This window comes from Galleria mellonella, unplaced genomic scaffold (genome assembly GCF_026898425.1).
Source record: "Galleria mellonella isolate WM207_F2 unplaced genomic scaffold, CSIRO_AGI_GalMel_v1 utg352, whole genome shotgun sequence".
Taxonomy (NCBI): Eukaryota; Metazoa; Arthropoda; class Insecta; order Lepidoptera; family Pyralidae; genus Galleria; species Galleria mellonella.
The window spans coordinates 2008659-2035539 of NW_026442084.1; the positions used below are offsets into that span (position 1 = coordinate 2008659).

At 35.2% G+C, this 26881-nt stretch overlaps 2 protein-coding genes across 3 annotated transcripts in view; one reads left to right on the top strand and one right to left on the bottom strand.

Annotated features, from left to right (window-relative positions):
- Positions 1 to 1502, bottom strand: part of LOC113519471 (dihydropyrimidinase) — a 66808-nt gene extending 65306 nt beyond the window's left edge. The window contains exon 1 of the mRNA XM_052896984.1: positions 1296 to 1502. Within this exon, the coding sequence (XP_052752944.1) occupies positions 1296 to 1337 (42 nt within the window). The 5' untranslated portion in view covers positions 1338 to 1502. The remainder of the gene's footprint in view (positions 1 to 1295) is intronic.
- A 526-nt stretch (positions 1503 to 2028) lies between these two features.
- Positions 2029 to 26881, top strand: part of LOC113519472 (endothelin-converting enzyme homolog) — a 61824-nt gene continuing 36971 nt past the window's right edge. Inside the window, exons 1-2 of one of the 2 annotated variants that reach the window (XM_052897009.1) lie at positions 2029 to 2218; positions 11203 to 11313. In XM_052897009.1, the coding sequence (XP_052752969.1) occupies positions 2186 to 2218; positions 11203 to 11313 (144 nt within the window). In that variant the 5' untranslated portion in view covers positions 2029 to 2185. Of the gene's footprint in view, positions 2219 to 11202; positions 11314 to 18862; positions 19551 to 26881 lie in introns of those variants that run through there. The other variant, XM_052897008.1, reaches the window with a different exon arrangement.

Genomic DNA, 26881 nt, shown 5'->3' on the forward strand with positions numbered 1-26881 from the left:
CTGTTTCGCCCATGATACCCCCCATGCGTTGCCATTCCTGAGGACTCAGGTGTTATTCCTCGGTACCCTGTAAATTCACGCCAATAGTACATCTATATGGGATGGAAATAGTTATAGGTTATAGTTTTTATCCCAGTCAGTAAATATATCTCGGTAACGTGGACGAAGTCACGGTAGTATATTAAATGTGAACGTTTGTGAGGATGGAAAGACGGATACGGATATACGGATTGATACCCTTTCACGAAAAAAGGATTTGAAAGAAATTTAGCACACGGGTAGATCATTTCTATTCTAACTTAGGATGTCTTACGTACTAATTCTCGTGGGCGAAGCCGCGGGATACAGCTAGTTTAATTACATTAATATCTTTGGTACATTAAATTAAAAGTTAGTTACCTACTTATAGTAGGTAGGTATGTTTTCTATGTAGGATTCCTACTACCTTACTTAAATTATATATCTACCCGCCCCATTATAAGATATATCTACATATAGATTCAATAAAATATTCGACGATGAAGAAGTATCAATTAAACTCACAATTACGTGTTTTAATAAAATTTAATGAAATGGTAACCAAGTTTTCATAAAATTATCACAGACACACCCTCTAAATGAATGAAATTAGAAACGAATCGAAGTTTTCGTTCAACTACCATCTATATAAGTGATAGTGTTAGTATCGAGTCAATTAGTAGTTTCTTTATATTTTTATTAATTTCTCTTCAAATAAACTATACAGTAAAAAGATGGTGGGTAATATTCAAAATGTTAGTATATCCATGCCTATATTCTGAACGATATCCATATTGTGAACTTCGAAGCACAAAATACGGACGCCAAATTTTAAGAGGCCCTCTCAATTATTGAGAATTGCCTTATTCACTTAATAATAAAGTACCTACACTCCTACGTCTAGTACGGTCGAAAAAACTGTGAGATAAAATTTTACTATCACTAACGTGACACACGTTACCAATAATAATTACAATTCACAACAATATACGTTAGTTTAAAACTGTTTTTTTTTGTACACGTTATCTGTAACAAGCCGGTGGGAAAATCTATTCATACCGACACCCATTTTGCAAGCACCGGCAACCCAAATATCCGCTAAAATTAGGTCATACATGATTCACACAGATTAAAATATAATAAAAACAGTATAGTATGTTTAAATTTGGCATTAAATAAAAAGGGCCGATGTCCTGACAATTGTATGAAGGTCGCATTGTAGTTCAATTATTTTTTATCGCGAATCTAAAGAAAAACAACAGGTGTTGTAAACTTACCTGCAAATGTATGGGTACTTTCTTCACCGGTGCGTTAGACATGATCACCAAATCCAATCACAATTCACTGTCACGATATATAAAAGACCAATTTGTTGCGGGAACGCGGTAATAATTCGCTAATATTTTTGTGTAGACCGCACTTTGAAACACTATCGACGAATGCCCACTGATTATTCTTATTTCATTGAGTTGTACTACGCTCCCCCTCCTGTGCGCATGCGTAAAATCTCGCCCTACGTCTCAACTCAATAGCAGCACGATTCATTTAATTCGTTGTATTTAGTGACATGTAGTTCTATCTAACATCAATAGATGTCACTGTTCAAAAACTAAAACTACGCAATTTTCTTTAAATAAACTAAACAATTATAATTTCTTTTACAAATAAAGAATTATGTAAATATAAATTTTAATTTTACTATTATATTATTAGCGTTTTTAATTTACAAATGATATTCTTTTTAATCGATTTAATACGATAAAAAGGCTAAGTAGATTTTTGTAGATGTGTATATTACATTTATATACCTATATTTATTTATACAAATATACTTCCATTTCTATGCTATTTTTATATTTTATTTTATATTTTAATATTAAAGATGTATTTATATTAAATTCTCCGTGTTTATTTATTAAATATGTTGTTCCTGTAGAGTTTCATAGATGGCGTTAATCATACATTTCGGTGTCGATCATTATATTTAGCAAGAAACGAAGACAAAAACCGAGGAACCAAAACATTCAATCGAAACATGCGTCGGGTGCTACCGATTTTTCGCGCCCGAATTATTCGCGGCCAGTGAAAAAATAAATAATAATAATATTTGAAATTAATATTTACCGTGGAGTGAAATAGTGCAGTGCACCGTGTTTAGTTAGTACACATGCCCACATTACACCTGAAGCCCGGGATCACGGTAAATTTTCAATGTCTTCAAATTAATCCAGGAGAATACACGTAATATAAATAGAAATGTATACTCATTCACATAAACATTTTATATGAAAATAAGCTGTAATTTATTATCTGCTAGCTCGTTATTTTTCTCGACATTCGTTTTTATTCTTTGTGAAAACATGATAGAGCTTCATAGAGAAAAATGGTTGGTAATTTAATCAAGTCGCAATGAACTGTCCATAACCACATCGTCGTCTGGATGAATGGTCTTGTCTGGAATTTATTTATCTTTTAGTGAATATTACCTACTTGTACCTAATGGGGGGAAAATATTGTTAGTATTGAGAACTACCAACCCCATTGCTAGCTATATAGCATGTCAGATTGACCTTGCGGTTCCCTAAAAAACTATCGTTATATTTTTACTATAATGGAATGATAACCCCGCCTGCGCAGGGGACATTCCTAGTTTTTTTTTAATGCATGATAATGGATAAGTAACCCGCTAACGCTATCGGTATACATTGGCAGGGCACCAGTGAGGGATGATTGGTGAGAATGAAAAGGCAGGTCAGTTAGTCCATCGTGACAAACTCAACGATAAATTAGTCACGATTGTGGCTAGGGGGAACCGCGTGGAGGTCGACCTGATATATTGATAGCAAATGGAGACTAATTTCCCCATTACTAACAATCTCTCCCCCGAGGGTATTATTAGTAATATATCCTATCACGTCGACCTACACGCGGTTCTTCTTGGAAATCATTTTGGTTATTTTTTTATGAATTCGCGACTACGGGCCAACTGACTTGTTTCATCCTCACCAATTATCTCTCAATGGTGTCCCGTTAGCGTATACCAATAGCGCAGGCAGGGGTGAAATTTACAAAAGAATAAGTTTTGAAGAAATAAATATTAATTTCAGTAATAAAAAAAAAAAAAACACTCCAATCATCACAAAATTACATTATATTATCATTATATCAGCCTACCATGTTCCTTTACGCACTTCCAACATTCCCTTCCTTTTCCTCAATCCTTTGTTCTTCACCGTAGGTGGCGGAAGCCACTAACAAATGCTTTCCCAAGGAGGGTTTTTTTTTGATCGGTGAAAATGGTATGGTAACCCCGCCTGCGCTAACGGGATACGCTGGCGGAGCACCAGTGAAAGGTGATAGATGAGAATGAAAACAGGCCAGTTAGCCCATCATGATGAATTTATCAGGAATTAACCATGATAGTTTCCAGGGAGAACTGCGAGGAGGTCGACCTGGTTGGGTATATTGCTAGCAATGGGATTCTCAGTCTCCATTACTAACAATCCCTTTCCCCCCTCCCAAGGAGGGTTGACGTCAGGCAGGCGGCCGGTCGTAAAACTATATGTCAAATCTTTTTTTTTCGTAAAGGAAAACATATTACGCCGACCCCAAATAATAATTGGGATAAGGGTAGGAAGATGATGATATCATTGTATCAGCCATTAACTGTCCACTGCTGGACATAATCGTCTCCCATAAGAAGGGCTTCGCCAATAGTTGCCACGTTTGGTAGGTTGGTTGGTAACTTCAGTGAGGCTTTTGTGATGTTTTAAGAGGGACGCTGCTGTTCATCACTCGACCATGAAATTCCCTTAGTCGCCTCTTACTCTATTAGGTCGACCTCCACGTGGTTCCCCCTGGAAACCGTCCTGAACAATTCTTGTCGTATTCGTCACGATGGGCTAACTGACCTGCTTCATCCTCACCTATCATCATCACTGGTGCCCCGCCGGTGTATACCGATAGCACGGGTGGGGTTACCATTCCATTGTCAACCATTAAGAAAAAAAAACCACGCGGCCACACGGCGCAAATTTATTTACATAAGCGTTTAATAAACGAAAATGGTAAACGTACAGAAATATAATCTGTTTCCTTAATGTACCTAGGAATAACTAGAACTAGAAACCGTTGTTTATAGAGTCGCGTTTAAAAAAAATATTTTATTAAATGCTTGTGTACAATTATTTTTAATATAGACATCAGGTTATAGCGAAAATTTACACAGGCGGACTTATTCCTTGACGGGACATCATCCAGTCTACCTTGAGAGCCCGAAAGGAGAATGTATCTATAGGGTTTCTATATGAATCATACATTTATGGTGAGGCGGAAAGGGATTGTTAGTGATAGTGTCTAATTGTCCCATTGCTAATAATACGGGTGTATTACTACCCATACGGGTCAACCCGACAGGGTTGTCGGGTCGACCTCCACGCGTTTCCCCCTAGAAACCGTCGTGGTTGTTTATTTATTTATTTGTTTTTTTTTTTATATACTTTATACGTGTATTTACCCACTAACAACATACTTTCTAACTGCATTGGTTTGACTGGAAGAAATCTCTGTCAGAGATAAGTCCACTCTTGCTAACAATATTTATAAATGCATTAACAATGTAAAATCTATATATAGTACCTGGTATAATATATCTGGCTTCAGCCGCGTAGATCAGTACATAAAATCCTCTATATTCTAAGCCAAGGTATAACCTATCTTTTTACAAAATTTCATTCAAATCCTTTCAGTAATTTTTGCGTGAAAGACTAACAAATATCCACCCATGCACTCACCTCTACAAACTTACATATACATAATTATAATAGGTTACTACCCACGGTTTGGTCCGTGTGACCGGGAGATCTTCACTGATCGGGATAAAGCAGCCTTTGTCCTTTATCCCTTATACTAAGAATATATCAAACTTAATAGTAATTGGTTCAACCGTTAAGACGTAAGAAACAAACTCACTTTCATTTACGACATTCGAATGTACTTAGAAAAGTAAATAAATGGCACGCTATTAGATCTAATAGTCTCAGTGTCAACAGACTTGACTATATAGAAACCTTACTGATAAGATATAACTATGCTCTACTATTACTTTATCTATGGTTCCACTCCGTTATTACATTGAACCTGAATACCAAGGTAATTTTATCTATGATTCCAAAACTTCACGCACATTTTCATTCGTGTGGCACTATTGATGATCGTTCCATGTATTCCGGGGAGAAAAATATTGTTTGAATGGAAAGAAGCACTTTTTTATGTCAAAGTAACTTTTTAAATTAAAAAAAAAATATATTAAAATATTAAAACGTCATTTAGGATATTTTAATATATTTTTAAGAGCGTTTATAATTTTAGTTCACCAAAGTGCAGCAACGTCGCAATTAACTGTCAATTGTCATAATCAATTTAACAAATATCAATATTTCTATTTGATTATTTAAAAACTGCTCTGCTACCGAACTAAAACGATAATCATACAATAATATTTATTATTAAATTGTCACTGAAATTTTGATGGCATTAATGTATTCGAAAAATTCCGAAACAAAATATGAAGTAGGTGTAAAGTTTTTATTGATAGATTTATATGCAAAGTATTTTATGACTGACGTAGCAGTCCGCTAGCAGAGCAATTTTTTTAACAAGCAATCAAAAACATTGAAAAGTATTAAATTCTTTTTGAATATTGACAGATTATAGCGACTCTCTTAAGCAGTTTAGAAATCAACTGACAACCCACCTGATGGAGTTACTGTCATCTATGTAAATGAACTGATGTTCAAGGACGTCTGACTTTAATATGAGGTTCATAATCCTCAACATCATATCAGCCGTTAACTGTCCACTGCTGAACATAGGCCTCCCACATAGACTGCTATAAAAACGGTCCCGTACTACCTGTATATTAAATAATATGAGATTATTATTTGGTTATTTTGGAGTAATAAAAAGTCTTTTTGGAAGCGCAAATGTCATTGTCGTGTTACCAAATGATACTTCGTTTATAGGTGGAACACGTGACGCAATGTATGACTAACAGGGAAGGTCATAGGGCCTCTACAAATAATAGTTGATCCTTTATATCAAATAGTAGTCGCACGCATACTAATAGTAGCAGAATTTAAATCATTCTAATCCACTAAAGTTACGAAAGATCATAGACACGAAAAATATATTTAATATAGCAAAGCAAATTATGATCAACACATTTTTTTTTATCTAAATAACTTTACTGACCAAATGACAAGGTTATGATGTCGTATTGGTTTGGAAATACTTCGGCTAGAAGTTGATTTCAAAGAGTGGTTGTGCGTGGAAAAAAGTACTTCTACAACAAATTGGATTGGTTAAGTTGTTAACACATTAAGAGATAACAAACTGTCACATTTGCAAAATTAGTAAGGATCATAACGCCTCTAAGAGATACATCTTCGGCATTTTAATTATCAAAGACTATCTTTCAGTCTAAATCAAATTTCACCTCAATCACTGGATAGTGTGATTAAAAGGATTTTATCAGTTTCGTACAGTTCGCATATTGATTCGTCTCTCACTATCTGGCGGTGCTTATCCATATCTTATCTCTATTGCTAAAAGCTTTCTGCGTGGATTGATTCCAGCGTTTACAGCAATAAATTTTGATGGCATGTTATTTTCTCTGAACGCCGCCAACTGCTCCCAATTGGGGTCTACATTTAATAATAAATCAATCGAGTCTCGGATACGCTCTCTTGATCCCAAACTCCCGAAGATTAACTGTTTATCACTGCATTATTTGTCTATCCGGGATTAATTAAATGGAACATGATATACTGTTTAATGGTTTCAGTGTATACAAGCGATATTTAAAGGATCCGTATCAAGGTAATTTCTAATTTTGTTTTACATACCTCTGTCTCACTCTTGCTTCTGTCGTGAAGCAGTATGTATGTGCTTGCATGGTTTAGGTTTGGGTCAAAAGGTGAGATTTATCGGTGAAATGACAGGATACAGAGGTTTGGCAACGTAATCCTTAGGAATGGCAAAGCCTGTGGTGTACCATTTTATCTAGTATTTAAACTACCTTTTTTTACGACAATTGAATGGTAACCCTGTCTATGCTAATGGTATACGTCCTCGGGGCACCAGTAAATGATGATAGGTGACGATGAAAAGGCGGGTTAGTAACCCTGTCGTGATGAATAAGCCTGCAATTCAGCATGATGGTTTCCTAGAGGGACCACGTGGAGCTTGACCTCTTTGGGTATATTGCTAACAATTGAGCTCTTAGTCTTCATTACTAACAATCCCTCTCCCACTCTAAATTAAAATACTGTTGAAAAATAAATTATGAGTATATTATACTACATCTAAGGATGGAATAATAACAGTAAAGTATGAAGGAAGGTCGAAGCATCATTTCCGTTGACAAATTACATTGCTATATCATCTCCGTGTGTCTGCTGCACACATAATTGCATTTGTCTTTCATGTGGGTAATTGTGTATCCACTTGCGTATTTAAGATTATTTTCCGGGTGTTGGGGAGCGGTCTCCGCGAAGCTTTACTCATGTGCTGGGGTGGGCACCAAATGAGTCTGAGGTGGGTATGGCCCACCCATTCCCCTTTAAATACACCTATGTGCGTAACATTTACTTATTAAGAATGGCATAAACCTGTTTAAGGGGGAGGGATGACATGCTAGAATTGTTTGGTTCCCATCTCAGAATCAAGAGTAGTAATTTCAACTATATGCAAAGATATGTTTGAGACAGATATATATATGTATATATATATACATAACTAATAACGCTTGATGCATATATAGAAGCGAATTGATCGACCTTATCGCATACACATGCCAACTACTTATCGCGAAGGTCGTCGAAGAAGCTCCGCAACATTTCCAAAACGCCTATCATTCCTGTGAACTACGAAAGTTATAAAATACATATAATCTTATCATCATCATTATTATATCAGCAGTATATATTATGCCAGTAGTTTCAACGTTTGGCAGGTTTTTTTTTTATACAACTTGGCAAACAAGCTGACGGTCCACCTGATGGAAAGTGGTAACCGTCGCTTATAGACATGAGCATACCACCGATAAATTCAAAATTTTACTCTAGATTCTATTTTTAAATTAACTTTAAAAGTGTTCCACATTTAAATATCAAAATTGTACTACCGAGCTTTGTAATTGACGTAATAGCGTTCGATACATTTATCGTTATTTGGAAACCATCTTGATTAATTTCTAGTAAATTCGTCACGATGACTTGGATGATATGACTTTATCCTATTTATCTTCACTGATACTCCGCCAGCGTCTGCCCTAGATGCAGTGACAATTTTCATCCATTAAAAAATCTTTCTATTTATACGTTGTCAATTGCGGATTAATTTCCAAGTTTTTTTATTTATTGCATGCCATATAAATAACATAAATCCAGTTTGGGCGTCGCAATTTGTTGTAGATACATGTAAACACGCTATTCCGTGTTCTAAATTCAAATATTTTCTTTCAATGAAAGTCATCAAAACATATTACGTGTAGTCACGACTGAAGTCACTTTTCAATAGATTTTAAAAAGAAAGAGGTTCACAATTCGGATGTATTTTTTTTTTATGTTTCTTACCTCGTAACTTCGTCAGTTTTAAACCGATATCGATTTTTATTTTATTATCTGTAAGGATATAGATGGTCTCATAGAAATTTTATCAAAATCGGTTCTATAGTTTAGTTTCTAAATCAAAATGGCTGGTTTTGAAATCAGTGCTTTTTTTTGGAACACAATTTTTAAATTATTTTGAAAGACAACATTACCTGTTCATGAACATCCTGTTTACTATGCTTATAGCATGTTATTGAAGAAAGATTTTCGATACCATGGTGTACATGGGTTGATGTTTGGAGTTTAACGTTTATGTGCGCACATTATAGAGTTATAAAGCTACTGTTTGTTTGTATTAGCTTTATAGTTCTTATGTGCATAGATTAGTAACGATACAGTCACTAACGGACTTAAAAACATCGGAGTATGTTCTATATAACTCGTCTTTATTTTTGTCTGTGAACGCAAAACACGGCTTTTCAAGTCAAACATCGTAATCAGTTGCGTTTTTGCTCGCGACTTCGTTCGCGTGATCAGGGGGCCTACCATGAAACGTTTTTTGGAATTTCGGAGCCGAACGAAACAAAAATTTGATGTTAAATAATTGTTAATTAATTTTGATATAAAATACTGTTTATTAAAATATCTTTCGTTTGTACTTTGGAATTTAATTTCAGAGTAAACCCCCAGTTCATATACATTAACCGGGATGAAAAGTACTCGGCTAATATCCTTTTTAATTCCGAATACTACGTGTAAATTAAATTTCATACTGATTGGTTGAGCACTTAGTGACAAAATGCAAACAAGCAAACTCACTTTCGTGTTTGTATATTTATTTGATTTTATAACAAAATCCTTATTAATATTATAAATGTGAAAATAGGTTTGTTTGTTACCTCTTAGTGCTTTAAAGGTTTAACCAATTCACTATAAAATCCCTATCGTACCTACTAAGCATGGTCTCGGCACAGAATGGGCCACCCCTTCTATCACGTGAATGTAGTAAAAAGCGACTAAGGGAACTGAGATGGGTAGCAGCGTTACTTTTAAAACATCACCAAAGTGGAACTGCGGTTGCCAATCTATTTGCCAAGAGTGGCAATTACTGGAAAAACCCCCTGGGGGGGGGGTGATAGTTCAGCAGTGGACAGTTAATGGATGATATAATGTACCCACTAAGAAAAGTAAAAATGTTTTAAGATTATGTTTCCAAAAAAAAAACAATTCAATTGTGGCAAAACTAGTTATTATGATTTCAAAACTATATTACTGAATCGATTTTAATAAGATTTCTAATCCAGGACTAATCTGTAAGTATGCTTTCAGATAAAAAAGAATTTACCAAATCGATTTATAAATAACGGAGTTATGAGGTAATAAATATTAAAAAGATACGAAATCTCTTATCCTCAAACTCCCTTCACAGTCATCTACGCGCTATAGTGGATCTTTTACCGTCCATGCTGCTAGATTATGGAATTCTCTTGCCATATCTATCCGTGAGAGTCGATCCTTAAATATTTTTAAGAGTAGACCTAAAGAGCATCTTCTATCTCTATGAACATATATTTATTTATCTATATATGTAGGTATATTGTATGCATATGTGTATGTGTGTGTAAGTATATGCATAGATATAGGTATGTATTTATGTATATGTATATGTGTATTTATACGATTAAATATAATGTAATTAATTTAATTTTGTCTGTTTAAAAATTGTCACAATACTGTACACCGCTCTACCCGCTGACATTGATGCTCCTTTCCACTTTGGGTGTTGCTGGAAGAAAACTCTATCAGAGTTAATCTCGTCTTTGTACTTTTGATTACCTCTGTTATATTCTTATAACTAGTGTGTACAGTAAAGAATAAAAAATAATACAACCGAATTGAGAATTCTTTTCTTTTGGCTTTTAACAACAAAATATACTTTCTGAACGTTAAATATGTATATATAGGTATACTGATATTTAACTCATAGTTCCGTAGTGGAGCAAGTAAATTAATACTGACTGCTGTATCCTGCAGTTAATTGCATGGTTACTCGTCCATTGTTTATAGACACGTGACATACATACATACATACATAAAACTATAATAGTAACATCAAACGATTCAACAAGTTGTAATTAAGCATCATTAGATACTCATTGTTGCCTGTGGCTCTGTTTGGATTACTTATTTGGTGTACCATGGACATCATAGTGTTCTATGATGTTTATGGTAATGTTCATGTTTATAGACTGTGGTATTCTATAGACTGTGTGTACTTTCCTTGTTTGCTATAATAAATAGTATAAATAATTTCTTTTTTCCAAAAAAAAAAATTACTTCAATTGTGAGTTATTTTGATCTAAAATGAACGAAATAATTAATATAATTTATCGTTGAAATCGTCACGATGCGCTAACTGACTTTTCATCCTCACCAATCATTCCTTACTGGTGCCCCGTCAGTGTATACCGAGAGCATAGACAGGGTTACCATTCTATTATCATCCATTATAAAATACAGAATGAATGAAATAGTTTCACCAATAATTATTAATCAATAAATTCCATTACAGATGGCAAGATACAAGAAGACCGGTTTCATGGACGACGATGCTGGCAGCGTCAGTTCCATACAGCTGAACGAGGGGGTCCGGTCTGGTGGGACCCACATACGGTATCACATGGTAAGTCGTCAGTTAAAGAACGATTTTATGGATACCAACATGGTTTGCACGGGCTTTTATGTTGTTTAGAATGACAAGGAAGCAGACGGCTTACCTCATGGTTTCTCATGTGGTAACTGTCACTTTAATGGGTGAAAATGGAATGGTAACTCTACCTGCACTATCAGCATACGCTGGCAATGGATACTAATGGTGATAGGTGAGGAGGAATGTAGGACAGTTGGTTCATTGGACGAATTCACAAGAATTAACCAAAACGATTACCAGGGGGAATCGCATGGAGGTCCACTTTATTCGATATATTGCTAGCAATGGTGTGATGTCTCTATTCTTGACACTTGCTTCTTCCTTCAATAACGTGATTAAATTTTTCTAACTGTTGGCGGTCCTTTATCTCGTTTTATTACTTCCTTTTATTTACTTAGAACCACTAACAAGATTACAATACAATATAGATTTATATTCATGTATCTATATAAACTTCCTCAGTATTAACGCTCTGGGAATGGCTCAGGAAAAAATAATCACCAAAATCGGTTTCGGATTGGAAACGTTTTTGCGTAATGTAGTTATATTAAATTCAGTTGTAATGCGAACCTTATTTTTAAAAAGTCGTTTAATAACAGGAAGATACATAAAAACACATACGTAAATAGTCGTCTGAACGAGTGTTAGTGGATACCTACGAATTACATATTCTATCAACGACTCAGAATGGTACATTTCCATAATACTACAATAAATTAGTCAGACAGGACTTTATTCTACAATGGAAGGTAACAGATGTCGGAATAGATAAACCTAAATAAAGTTCTATACATATATAACTGTATGGTACCGTCTTTATAGGTAACGCTAGCGCCTGGAAAAACTTGATAGGCAATAATACGCGCGAACGCTATTTGCTGATATTCACGTCGCAGGAAAATGAAGATACGGGGGATTTCGTGGAATACCTAAGGAAAGGACGGAATCAGGAAAGGTCTCTATATTCCATTCTGTTTTACCTTTCTCTGTATGTTGGCATTTGAAATTTCTCTCAGGTTATATCTATTTTTTTTTTCAAAATATATATTTCCTTGTGATATCCGTTGAAAATTGGAAACCATCGCGGTTAATGAATATGACAACCACAGCGCACGTTATTTTATGTAAATGAGACCTCAAGTTCGATTCCCGGTCGTATTAATTTAGAAATTGAACTTTTCTGGATTGGCTCAGGTATCGGTGTTCTGGATTGTACCTTTAGATGTTTAATGCCTGAATTATCATAAAATGGGTATCCTAACTTGAGGACTAGGCTATGGTTGTGAAAGTGTGGTGCTTATTTAAAAAAAAGTTGTCATGACAAGTCAACTGACCTGCCTTCATCTTCATCTATCATCTTTCTCTGATACCCGAGATCTGATCAACGTATATCAATGTCGCAGGCGTGTTTATCATTCCATTTTCCTACCCGAAAAAAAAAAACATTAATATTCATTTATACTATATAATAAATATAAACATAGAAACAAAATTATTTGTCTTTCTATATACAAGCATACTAACAAACAAACACACTTTCATATCTATAATATTGGTAAGGATATATGACTAAAATACGAAAACAATATTATAATAATACATATGTACTCGTATATACTTATAATAAATCTGTAGAGAGGTCAATTCTGTACATGAAATATATTTCCAAAATAACTATCAGGGGGTGATTAGTAATCGATACTGATGCCAAAAATTCAATCAGTAAAATTTTTGTCTGTCTGTCTGTATGTTCGTTATAGAAACAAAAATTACGCGACGGATTTTAACGAAACTTGGTACAATTATTCTTCATACTCCTGGGCAGGTTATAGTATAATTTTCATCATGCTACGATTAATAGGAGCAGAGCAGTGAAGGGAAATGTTGGGAAAACGGGAGAAGTTACTCTTAATGTAGTAAGGCTATAAAATAAAGTAAATTATAAGTAAGGCTTAATGGCCACTTTTTAAAATGTAAAAATGTTTTTAGCACTATAACGGTTTAACTAATAGCTTTAAAATTTGGTATAGGTTCATATACTATACGGGACTAAGAAGTAGATCGTCTATTTTTATTGTCAGTCAGTGAAAGTTGTGAGTAAAATCTATTATTTCTATAAATTAACACTAAATATGAATTAATATGAGCGTTTAATTAAATCCTCTAACTTTCCTAACCTTTTTTGTGCCATGCCCTACTTGAACATTTCTAAAAATTTTATGCCCCCATACATAATTTTTTCAAATTAATTTTAAATTATTAATTCAAAGTTTACTTGACGACTCTAATCGCCCAGTTGATATTTTGATAACGTCAAACGAAATTATACCTAATAAATATTTACAGCATTTTTTTATTCACTTTTTGTGTTAAATTTGGCACCGATATCTACTCGTAGCATTGCATTTAAATGGCTCGGATCAAGAGAGTTAAAATCGCTTCGAGTCCATTTTTTAATTGTCTTCCCTTAACTATCAAATTGCCCCCCTGTGGCGCGTGAGCCACGTTGGGAAAGACCGCTATAACATCTACAAAAACACATACATACGTGCTCACTCACAACAATTTTTTTTATCAAAATATATGATATATTTATAGTATATAACAATACAATTATTTACATACAAAATATTAAATTCACACTCCATATTTGTTCGTACGTTCCGTGACGGACAGACGGATTCGCAGTCGTCTTATTAGCGGCACATGTTTGCCATATGTTTTAGTGGGAGCACTGTAAGTTATTGTTCTTCAGTATATTTCCATAGGTAATGAATGATGATTACTTGGACTGAGTTATTGCAATACACATATTCAAGTATCATATTCTTACTAATATAAATAAATTATAACTATACTATGTCTCTGTACTTAGATGATATATACTAGCTGTTGCCCGCGACTTCATCCGCGCCAATTTCTGTTATTATGATCGCGATTAAGAAGTTTAAAAGAATATGTTTTAAAGTACTTCTGCGAAAATTATGTTGATAAAACTCTTTGGCAAATAATTGGCAATAATGTATTAATTTCGACTAAATTTGATTACCATAATGAGTCAATCTTAAAAGATAGACATCGCGGATATTTTTTTAGATTATTTAAAGGGGAATAATTATTTCATACATATTTTTTGGGTAACTTGAACCGTTTACGCAGCGTACGCAACGGAAGCCCACAAATATGAATCATTTTCCCCGTTTTTGCAACATTTTTCACTGATGCTTCGCTCCTATTGGTCGTAGCGTGATGTCATATAGCCTAAAGCCTTCCTCGATAAATGGTCTATGCAACACAAAAAGAATTTTTTAATTCGAACTAGTAGTTCCTGAGATTAGCACGTTCAAACAAACTAACTCTTTAGCTATATAATATTAGTATAGATATAATATGTACCGTTTTAATAAGAGCAATAGAAGCCAAACACCATGTGGTCTCGGCATAGAATGGGCCACTCCTTCCATTCCCGTGGGTATCGTATGACGTAATTAATAATGAAGAAACAATGATCGAGGAATGGCCAGCAGCGTCCCTCTTAAAACATCATTAAAAGCCTAACTGCGGTTGCCAACTCGCCTGCCAATCGTGGCAACTATTGGCAAACCTTCCTTATTGAGAGGAGAGGGAGCATTCAGCATTGGACAGTAAATAGCTGAAATGATGATGATGAAGCCAAAACAATATATTTTTTAGTTTTTATCTAAACAAAATCAAAATATTAATTTTTGTCTGCCTATATTTTTGTTTTAGTATCACACAATAAAAAAAAAAAAATGCAATCAAACTGAAAAGCTCCTTCTTGAAGTCGGTTGTACAAATATCAAAATTACCAAAAAAATCACCTAAATGTCTCTAAAATAATTTAAATTTTTACCCAACATTACGAGAAAAATACCTAAGCTGGCAACACTGGTAACAACTACGAGTACAATAAACGCTAGAAACATCAACAATAGGTGTTTTGATCTCATATTTATATCCATTTTTGATATAAAAATGTACTTTGCACTTCCGTAGATAATTTAGGCACATTTTATCCATATTATCCTGTTTATAAGTGGTATTTATGTAAAGTATTTAACACTATGACCTCATTTATCTATTCTTATCTTTATATATTTATATCTGCCAGACTGCACTTCGACCCATTGGACATGTAATTTGCCGTAACACGGCACGATAATTTTATCGTCACATATCGTGGTCTGACAAATACTTGGAAATCAAATACATAATTTTTTTTTATGGGTGATAATGGTATGGTAACCCCGCCTGCGCTAACGGGATACGCTGGCGGAGCACCAGTGAAGGGTGATCGATGAGAATGAAAACAGGCCAGTTAGCCCATCATGATGAATTCACAAGGAATTAACCATGATAGTTTCAAGGGAGAACCGCGAGGAGTTTGACCTGGTTGGGGGTATATTGCTAGCAATGGGAGTCTTAGTCTCCATCACTAACAATCCCTTTCCCCCTAAATACATATATTTAATATAATTTTTTTTTCAAATTATTATGTTCAAGAATAAAAATCAAAGTATGTTTGTTTGTTTATTATCTTATAGCGCCTTAACGGCTCAATCAATCGCTATGAAATTAGGTATACACGTACGAATATCGGATGGATAAGGATATAGGCTACTTTTTGTCTCGATCAATAAACATAGCCTGGACGAGGTCACGGGTAAGAGCTAGTTATATTATAAATAATTAAAATAATTGTATAGGACGTAAAAACAAAATAGTTGCAAAACAAAATAGTCACTGCGACGAGATGTTTATACTACGAAGACAAAAATATTTGAATTGTGTACAACATAAAAATACTGGCTTTTAAACGCGACTTTGTCCGCGTAACCGGGACACATGTTGAGCTCTTAAAACGCCAAGGGGTAACAAAGAAATAAACTCACTTTCATATTTATAATATTAAGTTTCCAATAGTAGAAGCATTAGTAACAGTAGTAAGTAGTTATTTATAGGTATAAAAACTACAGAACAAAGTACGAATATTTTAAACTATCTGATATTATCATCAATAAACATGTTTTGTCTAAACATACAAAATAAATACACGTCACACATCATTTACGGAATCAGTACGGGCAAGGTGTTATGTTACGCACGACCCACGTGGACTATGACGTCATATGGAAGGTGATCAGCCATAAATTGTCACTATAGACAATATTTAAATGGCTATTATTATGGTAAGATGAGAATGTAAACACATAGGGTGAAAACGAAATCGTCAGCTCTACGTATAAGTACTAGTAATTTTGAAAGATAATGAAAGATTGTGTTCCAAAAAAAAGTATTTTAACGGCGAGTCGCACTCGCACAACGAGGATTCCGTACAAAATCATCAAGTTTAATTTTTTTGTTTGTGAAATAACCACAAATTTACAGTTTTCGGATGTTTTCCTTTACTTGTGCTACATGACATTGCTTCTTGCCAAATTTCGCGATTCTAAGTCAACGGGAAGTACCCTATAGGTTTTGATACCTTTTGCAAATGTTAAAATATACGAAATGAATGAAACATAAACGACCGTATCTTTTAATTGCGTTGATTTAGAAGCTTGATATTTTCACTGATTTAAGAGATTGCAGAACTGGGTATATGATATTAATTTTAACTTGATACCTCCACGCGTTCTTAAGAAAAAGGGTCTTGACAGACGGAAGGACAGACGATGAACAAAGTCTAACTGCGGTTGCCAATCCGCCTACCAAACGTGGCAACTACTAGCTAAACTCCTAGGCCCTATGGAGAGGCTTATGTACAGCAGTGGACAGTTAAAAGCTGAAATCATGATGATGTTGATAAATGGTGACCTGCATGACGAGAGGGAGAAGGAATTGTTAATAATGGAGATCTAATTACTGCTAATCCATTTCTCCCCGCAATTCGATCGCAAATAGTCTGATTGCTAGCAATATATCCTGTTAGATCAACGTCCACGCGACTTCTCTTAAAAACCATCATGTTTAATGCATGAAGAATTCGATACAATGGGCCAACTAACCGGACCTCATCCTCGTCTGTCCTCATTCACTGGTATCCCACCGTAAAGTGGCAGCGTGCCACTGTACGGTGTAAGGGGAGGCTTTGGAGGATTTTGCCAGTAGTTGCCACGCTTGGCATGCGAATTTGCTACAGCAGTTGGGTTTTTTACAAGGGACGCTGCTACTCATTCTTCGGCAATTATGTGATTGTGTACCACTTAAAAAAATATCCGAATAACAGTGAAACTAGAGTGAACCTCGTTCGAGTATAATCCGTTGCGTGAATTAGAAATGGCAGTTGCAGTTTGGACTTTAAACTGACTCCTTTAATATATTTTTTTATACATATACTTAGGTACTGGCAGTTATATTTTATATAGATAAATAATATGTAAGCGGAGAAACAGACAGACTTGGTTAGTGATTTTTATTCTAGTTATTTGGAGATAAATAATTGGACTTTAACTTCCACTTGCTGATATCCATAGGCTGTGATAACTGCTTAGGTGCGGACGTATCTTCTATACTAGGCAAACGGCAAACCTATCGATAGATACGTTATCGCTACCACTTTCATGCAAAAAAAAACACATGAAATGAAGAAGCCCTACTTTAGGAAGTCAGTTAAAAATACTAGTAGTCCGATAACTGCTGCAAAGATGTTTCCACGTCAAAAGTACATAATAAAATGACAAACAAAATAATAACGAGTAATTACCATGAGAAACACATGTTATTAAATATGTTACGTACTTCAATAATGAATCACCCATTACTTTTTTTAGGATTCCGTAGCAAAGTGGTATAAAAGATCCCTTACGATGCACACTTTGTTAGTCCCTCCGTTTGATATAGCCCTTATTATCATCATCATATCAGCCCTTAGTGAACAGTACTGCTGAACATAGCCTCCCTCTTGGGAGGTTTAGCCAGTAGTTGCCACATTAGGCAGACGGATTGGCAACGCAGTCAGGCTTTAGAGCTGTTTTAGAAAGACGCTACTGCCCATCCCTCGCCGGCCCTTAGTCGACTTTTAAGACATCTACAGGAAAGGAGGGGTTGGCCTATTCTTTTCCGGGATCACACGGGTTATTATAGCCCTATATCTCAACATTTTAAAATTTAGATTAGTTTTAGATAACGTTGATTGACACAATAAACATAATTTTAAAAAATATATTTTATTTGAGTGTCCTAGGGCCCAAAAGGGGCACTCAAAATTTCACAGTGAACCTATTAGTCCAGGTAGAGTATCAAAATAATATGAAAGTACTTTATTTATTACTACTATTAGATGAAGTCTGGCTACGGTAACCATTTATCATCAGGTGGGCCGTATGCTTGTTTGCCACATCAGTGGTATAAAAAAAAAGAAGTCGCGGATAAGTATGATTAAAGTTATAAATAGTATCAAGGCATTCAAATAAATACACTAAAATTGTGTGCTAAAACACCAAAATATCTATACATTGTTATTTTGCAAACTATAATAGTATGCGTACGCGCCGATTTCGATCATAGTTCAAACAGTCCTGCGCCGCGCTGTTACGCGCGTGGTCGCCTAATAACATTATATATATTTCGATGCGTGAATTCTGTTTACGTATAAAAAAATTGACGTCTCGACCATAATGTATACAGCCTTGTGATTCGACATGAAATAAATAATAGTTTGATTTCGTTTATAAAAAACCCATAGGGTTGTCGTTGAAAATGTAACATTTTATTGGAATATATTGTGTTATTTTTGAAGAATAAACGCGACAATATAAATTTCACTAGTTCCTGAAGACAAGGATGATTAAAAACTGTGAATGTATAAGAGAATAAAGTTATATATTAAATTTGTTTCGAATAAACAGCAAAATTCAATTGCGATAACTAATTTATTTGAAGACTGAAAAAAAAACACAGTAATGGCATCGGTTCCACCAGAAACTCCAGCTCAGTCTGCCACTCCAGATGGTACCCCAACGCCGTCACCGGACCCTGAAGCCGTAACCAAATTCAACTTTTTAAAACAAGTCAGATCCGCTAGAAATAATCCGTTCGTGAAAGCACGACCTTCGCTGACGAGGGAGAGCTCCACTGCGGAATTGTTTTCGAGGGAAAATTCTAGTACGGATTTCTTCCAAAACTCCAGATTAAATTTATTCGAAACAGCGCCCAAACCAGAAGCGACAAATCAAAGCTACGCCAAGGTAATTTTTTTATATATTACTTACCTATATATTCTTTTGTGATAAAAATTATGACCTTAGGTACTATGTGATCAAGAAGTTGGTTACCAAGAAATATTTAAGCCATTTTTTTTTACTATAAAGATATTCTATGCTATTTGCATAATTATGTTATATATATTTTTATAATATTAATAGTTAATGTATATTAATATATAAATACGTTCAATTTATTGCGAATTAATTCTACTGATTGATTAATATGTGCACATATAAAATAGTATGAACGACATGGGTTTATTTTTTTAATAAAATAATTATTAAAAAAAATATATAAAAAAGTTTACTACAGTTAAAGAAAAGACGCCGTGTGGTCCCAGCATAGAATGGGCCACTTCTAATCCCGTGGGTGTCGTAAGAGGCGACTAAGGAAACTTATCAGTCGAGGGATTGGCAGCAGCGTCCCTTTTAAAACATCACCAAATTCTAACTGCGGTTGCCAACCCGGCTACCAAGCGTGGGAAATATTGGCATAACCCCACCTTATGTTCAGCATTGGACTAATCGTCCCTTGTTGGCTAACTACTGGCTAACTGTCCACGGTTTATATGATGGTAATAATGAAAAATCTAAAGAAAAAAATAATTAACATCTTTTTGTGATGCATGAAAAAGGAGCGTCCCAGGTATATTGGTGTTTTAATACCAATATGTATTTGTCTGTATAGCAATAAATCCAATCAGCATTATATATGATGACGTAAATTTGTTCCATTCAAAGTTTTCATTGGACTTCCCATACAATACAAATATTTCATCCATAGGTTGGAAAATATGTATTTACCTCTTATACTATAAAACACTACGAATAATAGATATAGAAAAAGGGCAAGACAGGACATGATGAAAATTAAAATTATGTGTCTTAGTAAAGGTATTTCAATGACAGAAGTAATCAACCTTTTCTGTAATACTAGAGTTCAATATTATTTCATTCAATTCTTTGGCAATAGTTCTATATTTTGAAAGGAAAATCGGATATTTAATGTAATGAATTGTTTATAAATGCATTCTACATGTCCTAATTGGTAGATATGGCTGCTATATGTATATTTAAGTGCGAGATTTCTAACTACCTCGTTTGGAATTATACTTCTGGGTATATTAATTTTATTTTTTTATTATAATTATTTTTTATACCACGAAGGTGAACAGTCCCTATAGCCTATGGACGCCTGCAACACTAAGGGTGTCACGTGCGCGTTGCTGATCCTAAAGAAACCTTAATACACCCTATTTTGAAGAACCCCATACTGTAGTCTCTAAGGAAAACTTCGGCAGGGAGCTCATTCCACAGCCTGAGTATTCGTGAGAGAAACTTCTTCTGGGATCGCACTGTTTGCGACCATTTACATAGGTTCTAGTGTGTGACGATGAATTCCCTGTCAATGACAAGCAGTGCAGTAAGAAAAAATAGCTGTAGGCATAATTTTAAACAGTTTTTTTAGAACACAAACCGTTATACAAGTGGTAGAAGACCCCCTGGATTGTTAGTAACGGAGTCTAACTGCCCTATTGCTAGCAATATACGTTATCAAGTCGACCTCCTGGAAACCATCGTGGTCAATAATTGTTGAATTCGTCACGATGGGCTAACTAACCTACTTTAGGGGGGGAAAGGGATTGTTAGTAATGGAGACTGAGAATTCTATTGCTAGCAATATACCCAACCAGGTCGACCATCTCGCGGTTCTCCCTGGAAACTATCATGGTTAATTCCTGATAAATTCATCATGATAGGCTAACTGACCTGTTTTCATTCTTATCTATCATCCTTCACTGGCGCTGTGCCAGCGTATCCCGTTAGCGCAGGCGGGGTTACCATACCATTTGCACCTATCAAAAAAAATACTCCTAATTGGAGAATATTAGTAATACGGACTACCGGTCCTATTGCTAGCAATGTACTCTGGCTGGTCGACCTCCACGTAGTCCTCTCTAGAAACCATCGTGCTGGAATCTAAATATATACATCAAGATGAGCTAACTGAACTAACCTGCTTTTATCGTTACCTATTATCATTCATTGGTGCTTTGCTAGCGTATACCGATAGCGCAGACGGGATCACTATTTCATTTTCTCCTATAAAAAAAAAACAAGCGGTAGAACACACAACGGGAGACTTTGTACAAAAGTCGTTTTCTTGGACACCTCTGCCAAATTCGTGTTTCTACCGTGAAGCAGTTGTGTTTGCATGGTTATGTTTCGGTTTGAAGGGTGGGATATGGCGTGAATTTACTGGGTGCAGAGGAATAACACCTGAGCCCTCAGGAATGGCAACGCATGGGGGGGTATCATGGGCGAAACATTATACTTTGTTATGTCCATGGTACTGCTCATGTCTATAGGTGACGGTTACCACTTTCCATCAGGTGAGCCGTTAGCCTGTTTACCATTCTAAGTTGCATAAAAAAGTCTTAGACTTAAGGACTGGATACCACATGTGAGCTTGGGTTGTCTTAAATAAAATAAATACCATTAAATTTAGTACATAAATAGACAATTTAATACGATCTGGTAGACAGAGTAGACAACGTATGAATACAAAATATATTTGCGTGTACTAACCTGTAACCATTAAAGGTTAGGACCAAGGTCGCCAAAGATATACGATAATAGGCCGTTGATATTTCTTAGAAGCACTCCAATAGATGGTTGCGGTTATCGCACGTGAAACTGGTCAACAGTGTGCCGGATATATAAAATGATGTTCCGTATGTTTAATTGATCGCATATAATAATTATACATTGTGATTATTGAAAAAATTTTGAGGGGATTTTTTTTTTATTTGGAAACAGTAAGTATTTTTTTTAAAGTAAGTAAAAATAATCTACAATAGTTTAGACATACTACAATTCCTAATTTGTTATTTTGGGCTATAATTGCAATAAAAAACTAGACCGCATAACTAAGTTTGTTTTTTGAGGTTTATTGATAATTTCTCAAAAATTATGCATGCTAGAGAAATATCGTTTTACTTTTTCTATCGTATTCACATATAATTTGGATAGCTTTTTTTTCTTACATTTTAATCAAAAGTAATAAATTACTCAGCATAAAAATAAATTAAAATCTATTTTAAAACTTATAAATGAAGACCTTTCATATGATACCACAATTGGACTAATAGGACAATTTTTATAAATTTTGAGTGCCTCCTTTGGACCCTCTAGTAAAGAAAATAAAAATATTTTTTTAATTATTTGCATTGCAATATATGTGCGCCGACAATATGTGAAACTATACAAAATTTCAAATCGTTTTTGAGCTATAGCGCTGTGACAGACGGACGGATGGACGGATAAAGTAGTATCATAAGGGTTCCTTTATACCTTTTTGGTATGAAACTTGAAAGGGTTCAACGTGTTTCATTGTATATATCATCATCATCTCATGTAAAAGTAAAAAAAAATCTCTAATATCCGGATGTAAGGATCAAAAGATTTATAAAAAATAAATGAAGAATGCGTTGTACTTATAATACTTAAATTCTTATTTATTCGAGTGTTGAACTCGATTCATTCTTGTTACCCCATAGGGAACTTGGCGTGAAGATAAATATATATATACATAATATGATAAGCGTCTGTCTATGAGTATGTATGTACACGTGCGTCCATACGATTTGGCGGATTTCGTTTATTGAAGCATCATTTATTTTCGTGACAGTTCAATTGACATGGGATAGGTAATTTAAAAAAAAAACATGGCTGTCGTAAAAATAAATAATGTTTCATAGAAGACTTTTCTCTCACATTATAAGTTCAATTGGAATATTAAAATTCTTTCAGGTTTTTCTATCTTTATTGGCCCACGGTTTTTTTTAAGGATGCTAATGGAATGGTAGGCGAATTGAGTGATGATACATGAAGATGAAAAGGCATGCTAATTAACCCATCGTGATAAACATATAATATCGTACTATTCATGTCTGTAGGCGACGGTTACCACTTTCCATCAGGTCAGCTGTTTTGCCATACTAAAATGCACAAGAAAACTTATATTATCTCATAGATTCGTTATTGAGTAAATAAAAATGAATGTACACAAAAAGTGGAGAATTGCACACAGTGGAAGGCATCGAGGAAGTGGATCGATAGATCGATACAGCTTGAAATGATGATGATGACGGTTCTTTTATTGAGCATCGGAACCCTAAAACTGCCAGTTGATAGTCGTAAATTGTGCCCTTGATTCGCCTCTCTCGTTACATTTAATTAGTCGCGATGAGTTCATCCATGGTGTTTAATGTCTATGCGTGTGACTAATTTCTTTGTAGTAAATTGCTAAGTTTTTTAATTTACTAAGGATTGTTGTTATATTTAAAATATACTAGCTGTTTGCCGCGGTTTTGCTCGCGTTAATCTTTACGTAAAGTGCCTTTTTTATGGTTTGCGGTACAGTACTTAAAGCATCCCGTCCTCGCTATTGGATACGGGTGACGGAATGCCTATACAAGAGGGTACATGGTGGGCGCAGTTTAGACGCAATATTTGAGGAGTATTAGGATGGTACTATGGCCGGATACTGCAACAAAAAAGTATGTGGTCGGCCCCCGAACTGGCGACCTCTGCTGACTACCGGTTCCCAGTTCGAGTGTCCTATCTGTTAAGTTAGGATGTAACATACCCGGGTATCAAATTGCACATTGCTCATATCAGTCGATTTTTTCTTAATTTCCTACTTTTGTAAAAGTATGATTAGGATACGATATGTAGCTACATGTTTACATGGTAGAGATTACAAATACAATTTTTATTACTATTTTGTGTGTGTTTGTTTGTCCTGTTGTTCCTTAAAAACTATAATAATAATTTCTTCGAGTGGGATGAAATTAGATATATAAAGATGACGTCAGTTATTGATAATGCATATATTTTTTATAAAATACAAATAGGTAACATATAAGAAAATATATAGAGTTACTTTATATTTCCTTTGAATTTGGCAATGTTTAGTACAAATAGATAATAAATTGTATCTTAGTCCATGGGAATGGCAACGTACGAGGGGTGCCATAGGCATCACAGTATATACTGTGTTACCCATAGCACTTTATGTCTATGGGTAGATAAGCGACAGTTACCATTTTTCAACAGGTGGGCCGTCAGGGTTTTTTTTATTATACAACTTGGAATGGCAAACAAGCTGACGGCCCACCTGATGGAAAATGGTAACCGTCGCCTATAAACATGAGCAGTACCAAGGATAATACAAAACAGATTGTAATGCTCATAATTCCTTTCTCGCATTGTCATTCCTTAAGGAATAAAATATTCACACCACTTCCTTTCCTGTGGGTGTCGTAAGAGGCGACTAAGGGAATTTAATAGCCGAGGAACAGGCAGCAAAGCCAAACTGCAATTGCTAATCCACTTGCTAAATGTGGCAACTACTGACAAAACCTCCATTATGGGTATAGTGCCTTACTATAAAAACACGTACTATAAAAAATATAGGCTATTTTTCATCCCGGTGAATACACATATCCCGGTCACGAGGACTAAGTTAGCGGAAAGGGATTGTTAATAATAGAGTAAAATAACTCCATTACCAGCAATATAACTTGTCAGGTCGATCTCCATGTAGTTCCCTCTGGAAACCATCATGGTAAATTCTAGTTGAATTCTTCAGGTTGAGCTAACTGACCTGCTTTCATCCTCATCTGTCATCTCTGACTGGTGCCCCAACAGTGTTGTACACCGATAATGTAAGCGGGGTACTATTGTCACCTATAAAAAAAACGCAGACTACAGTTATGAGTAAGAGCTAGTGTAAGCATAAAAAAGATACATAAGTAAGATACGTAAAGGAAAAACCATTAATCTGTCGATTCATTGACAAGTGTTTAACAAAGGTTAAGTAACTAACGACAGGAAACTAGAAAATAAGTAGATTGTTATAAAAAAATATATATACAATAATAATAGGCAATCATGTACGGTCGTTATAACTAAATTATACTCATGTAATGAACTTGTAAAATTCAGTATCATTGTAATTACATGTCTGAGATGTAACATATATACTCACAATAATAGTTCTTGATAAGGAAGAGGAGGAGAGATTGTGGGGGAGGGATCCCATTGCTAGCAATATACCTAACCAGGTCAACCTCCACGTGGTCTCCCCTGGAAACCAACGTGCTGAATTCCAAGTGTATTTATCACGATGGGCTAATTGACCTGTCTTTTCATCCTCACCTGTCATTCCTCACTGGTGCCCCGCCAGTGTATACCGATAGCACAGGCGGGGTTACTATCCCATTATCACCCATAAAAAAGTCATTGATAAGGTTCTTTAAAAAAACGGGTAAAGAGGTTTTTTCAGGTTTGGCAACGCGAGCATAATACCCCTGGAATTGCAGGCGTTCATAGGCTACGGTAACCGCTTACCATCAAGGGGCTATATGCTTGTTTGTCACCTCAGTGATCAGACAGGTGGAATAAAATTCTACTCTGACTCCCCAGTGGGGTAACATTGGTAGGGACCAGTGGAACTGGCCCAGGAATTTCGTAATGTGGGCATGTTTTTATTTATGTAACTTAGGATGACAAACAAGCTGACGCCCCACCTGATGGAAAGTGGTAACCGTTGCCTATAGACATGAGCAATACCATGAATATAACAGAGTATACTGTTTCGCCCATGATACCTACCCCCCATGCGTTGCTATTCCTGAGGACTAAGGTGTTATTCTTCTTGGGAAAGTATTGTCCCAATGGTCCTGGGGGATGTTAGGTGTCAGGTGTTATTCCTCTGTACCCTGTAAATTCACTGCCATATACCACTTTTCAAACCGAAACACAGCCATGCAAACAAAACTGCTTTGCGGTTGAAACACGAATGGGACGACTACTACTAGCAAACGACTTTTGTACAAAGTCTCCCTCTGGTGAATGCATGTAGAACCAATACGGGAGCGAAACTTATGAATTGCTTAAAAACAGTTTTAGAATTGCCGACGTGATCGTGTAATGTAGTTATAAAAACTATTTGATAACCTTCACTCTTTCAGTTGCTTAGAAATATACTGATTAGAAACGTCACTTTATTGACTATGGTAAAAAATGGTGTATGTAATATATGTAACGGGGGCAATGGGTAATATATAACAATATCAATAGATATTGTTATATATTGCCCACCCCTATCGTGTATTAAATTTTATTCAAATCCATTTAGTCGTTTAAGCGTGATCGAGTAATAAGTATCTAAATAAAAGTGCGTATAAAACATTTTAGAAACTTTCACATTTATATTTGTGGGATTTTTATTACAGTGTCATAGA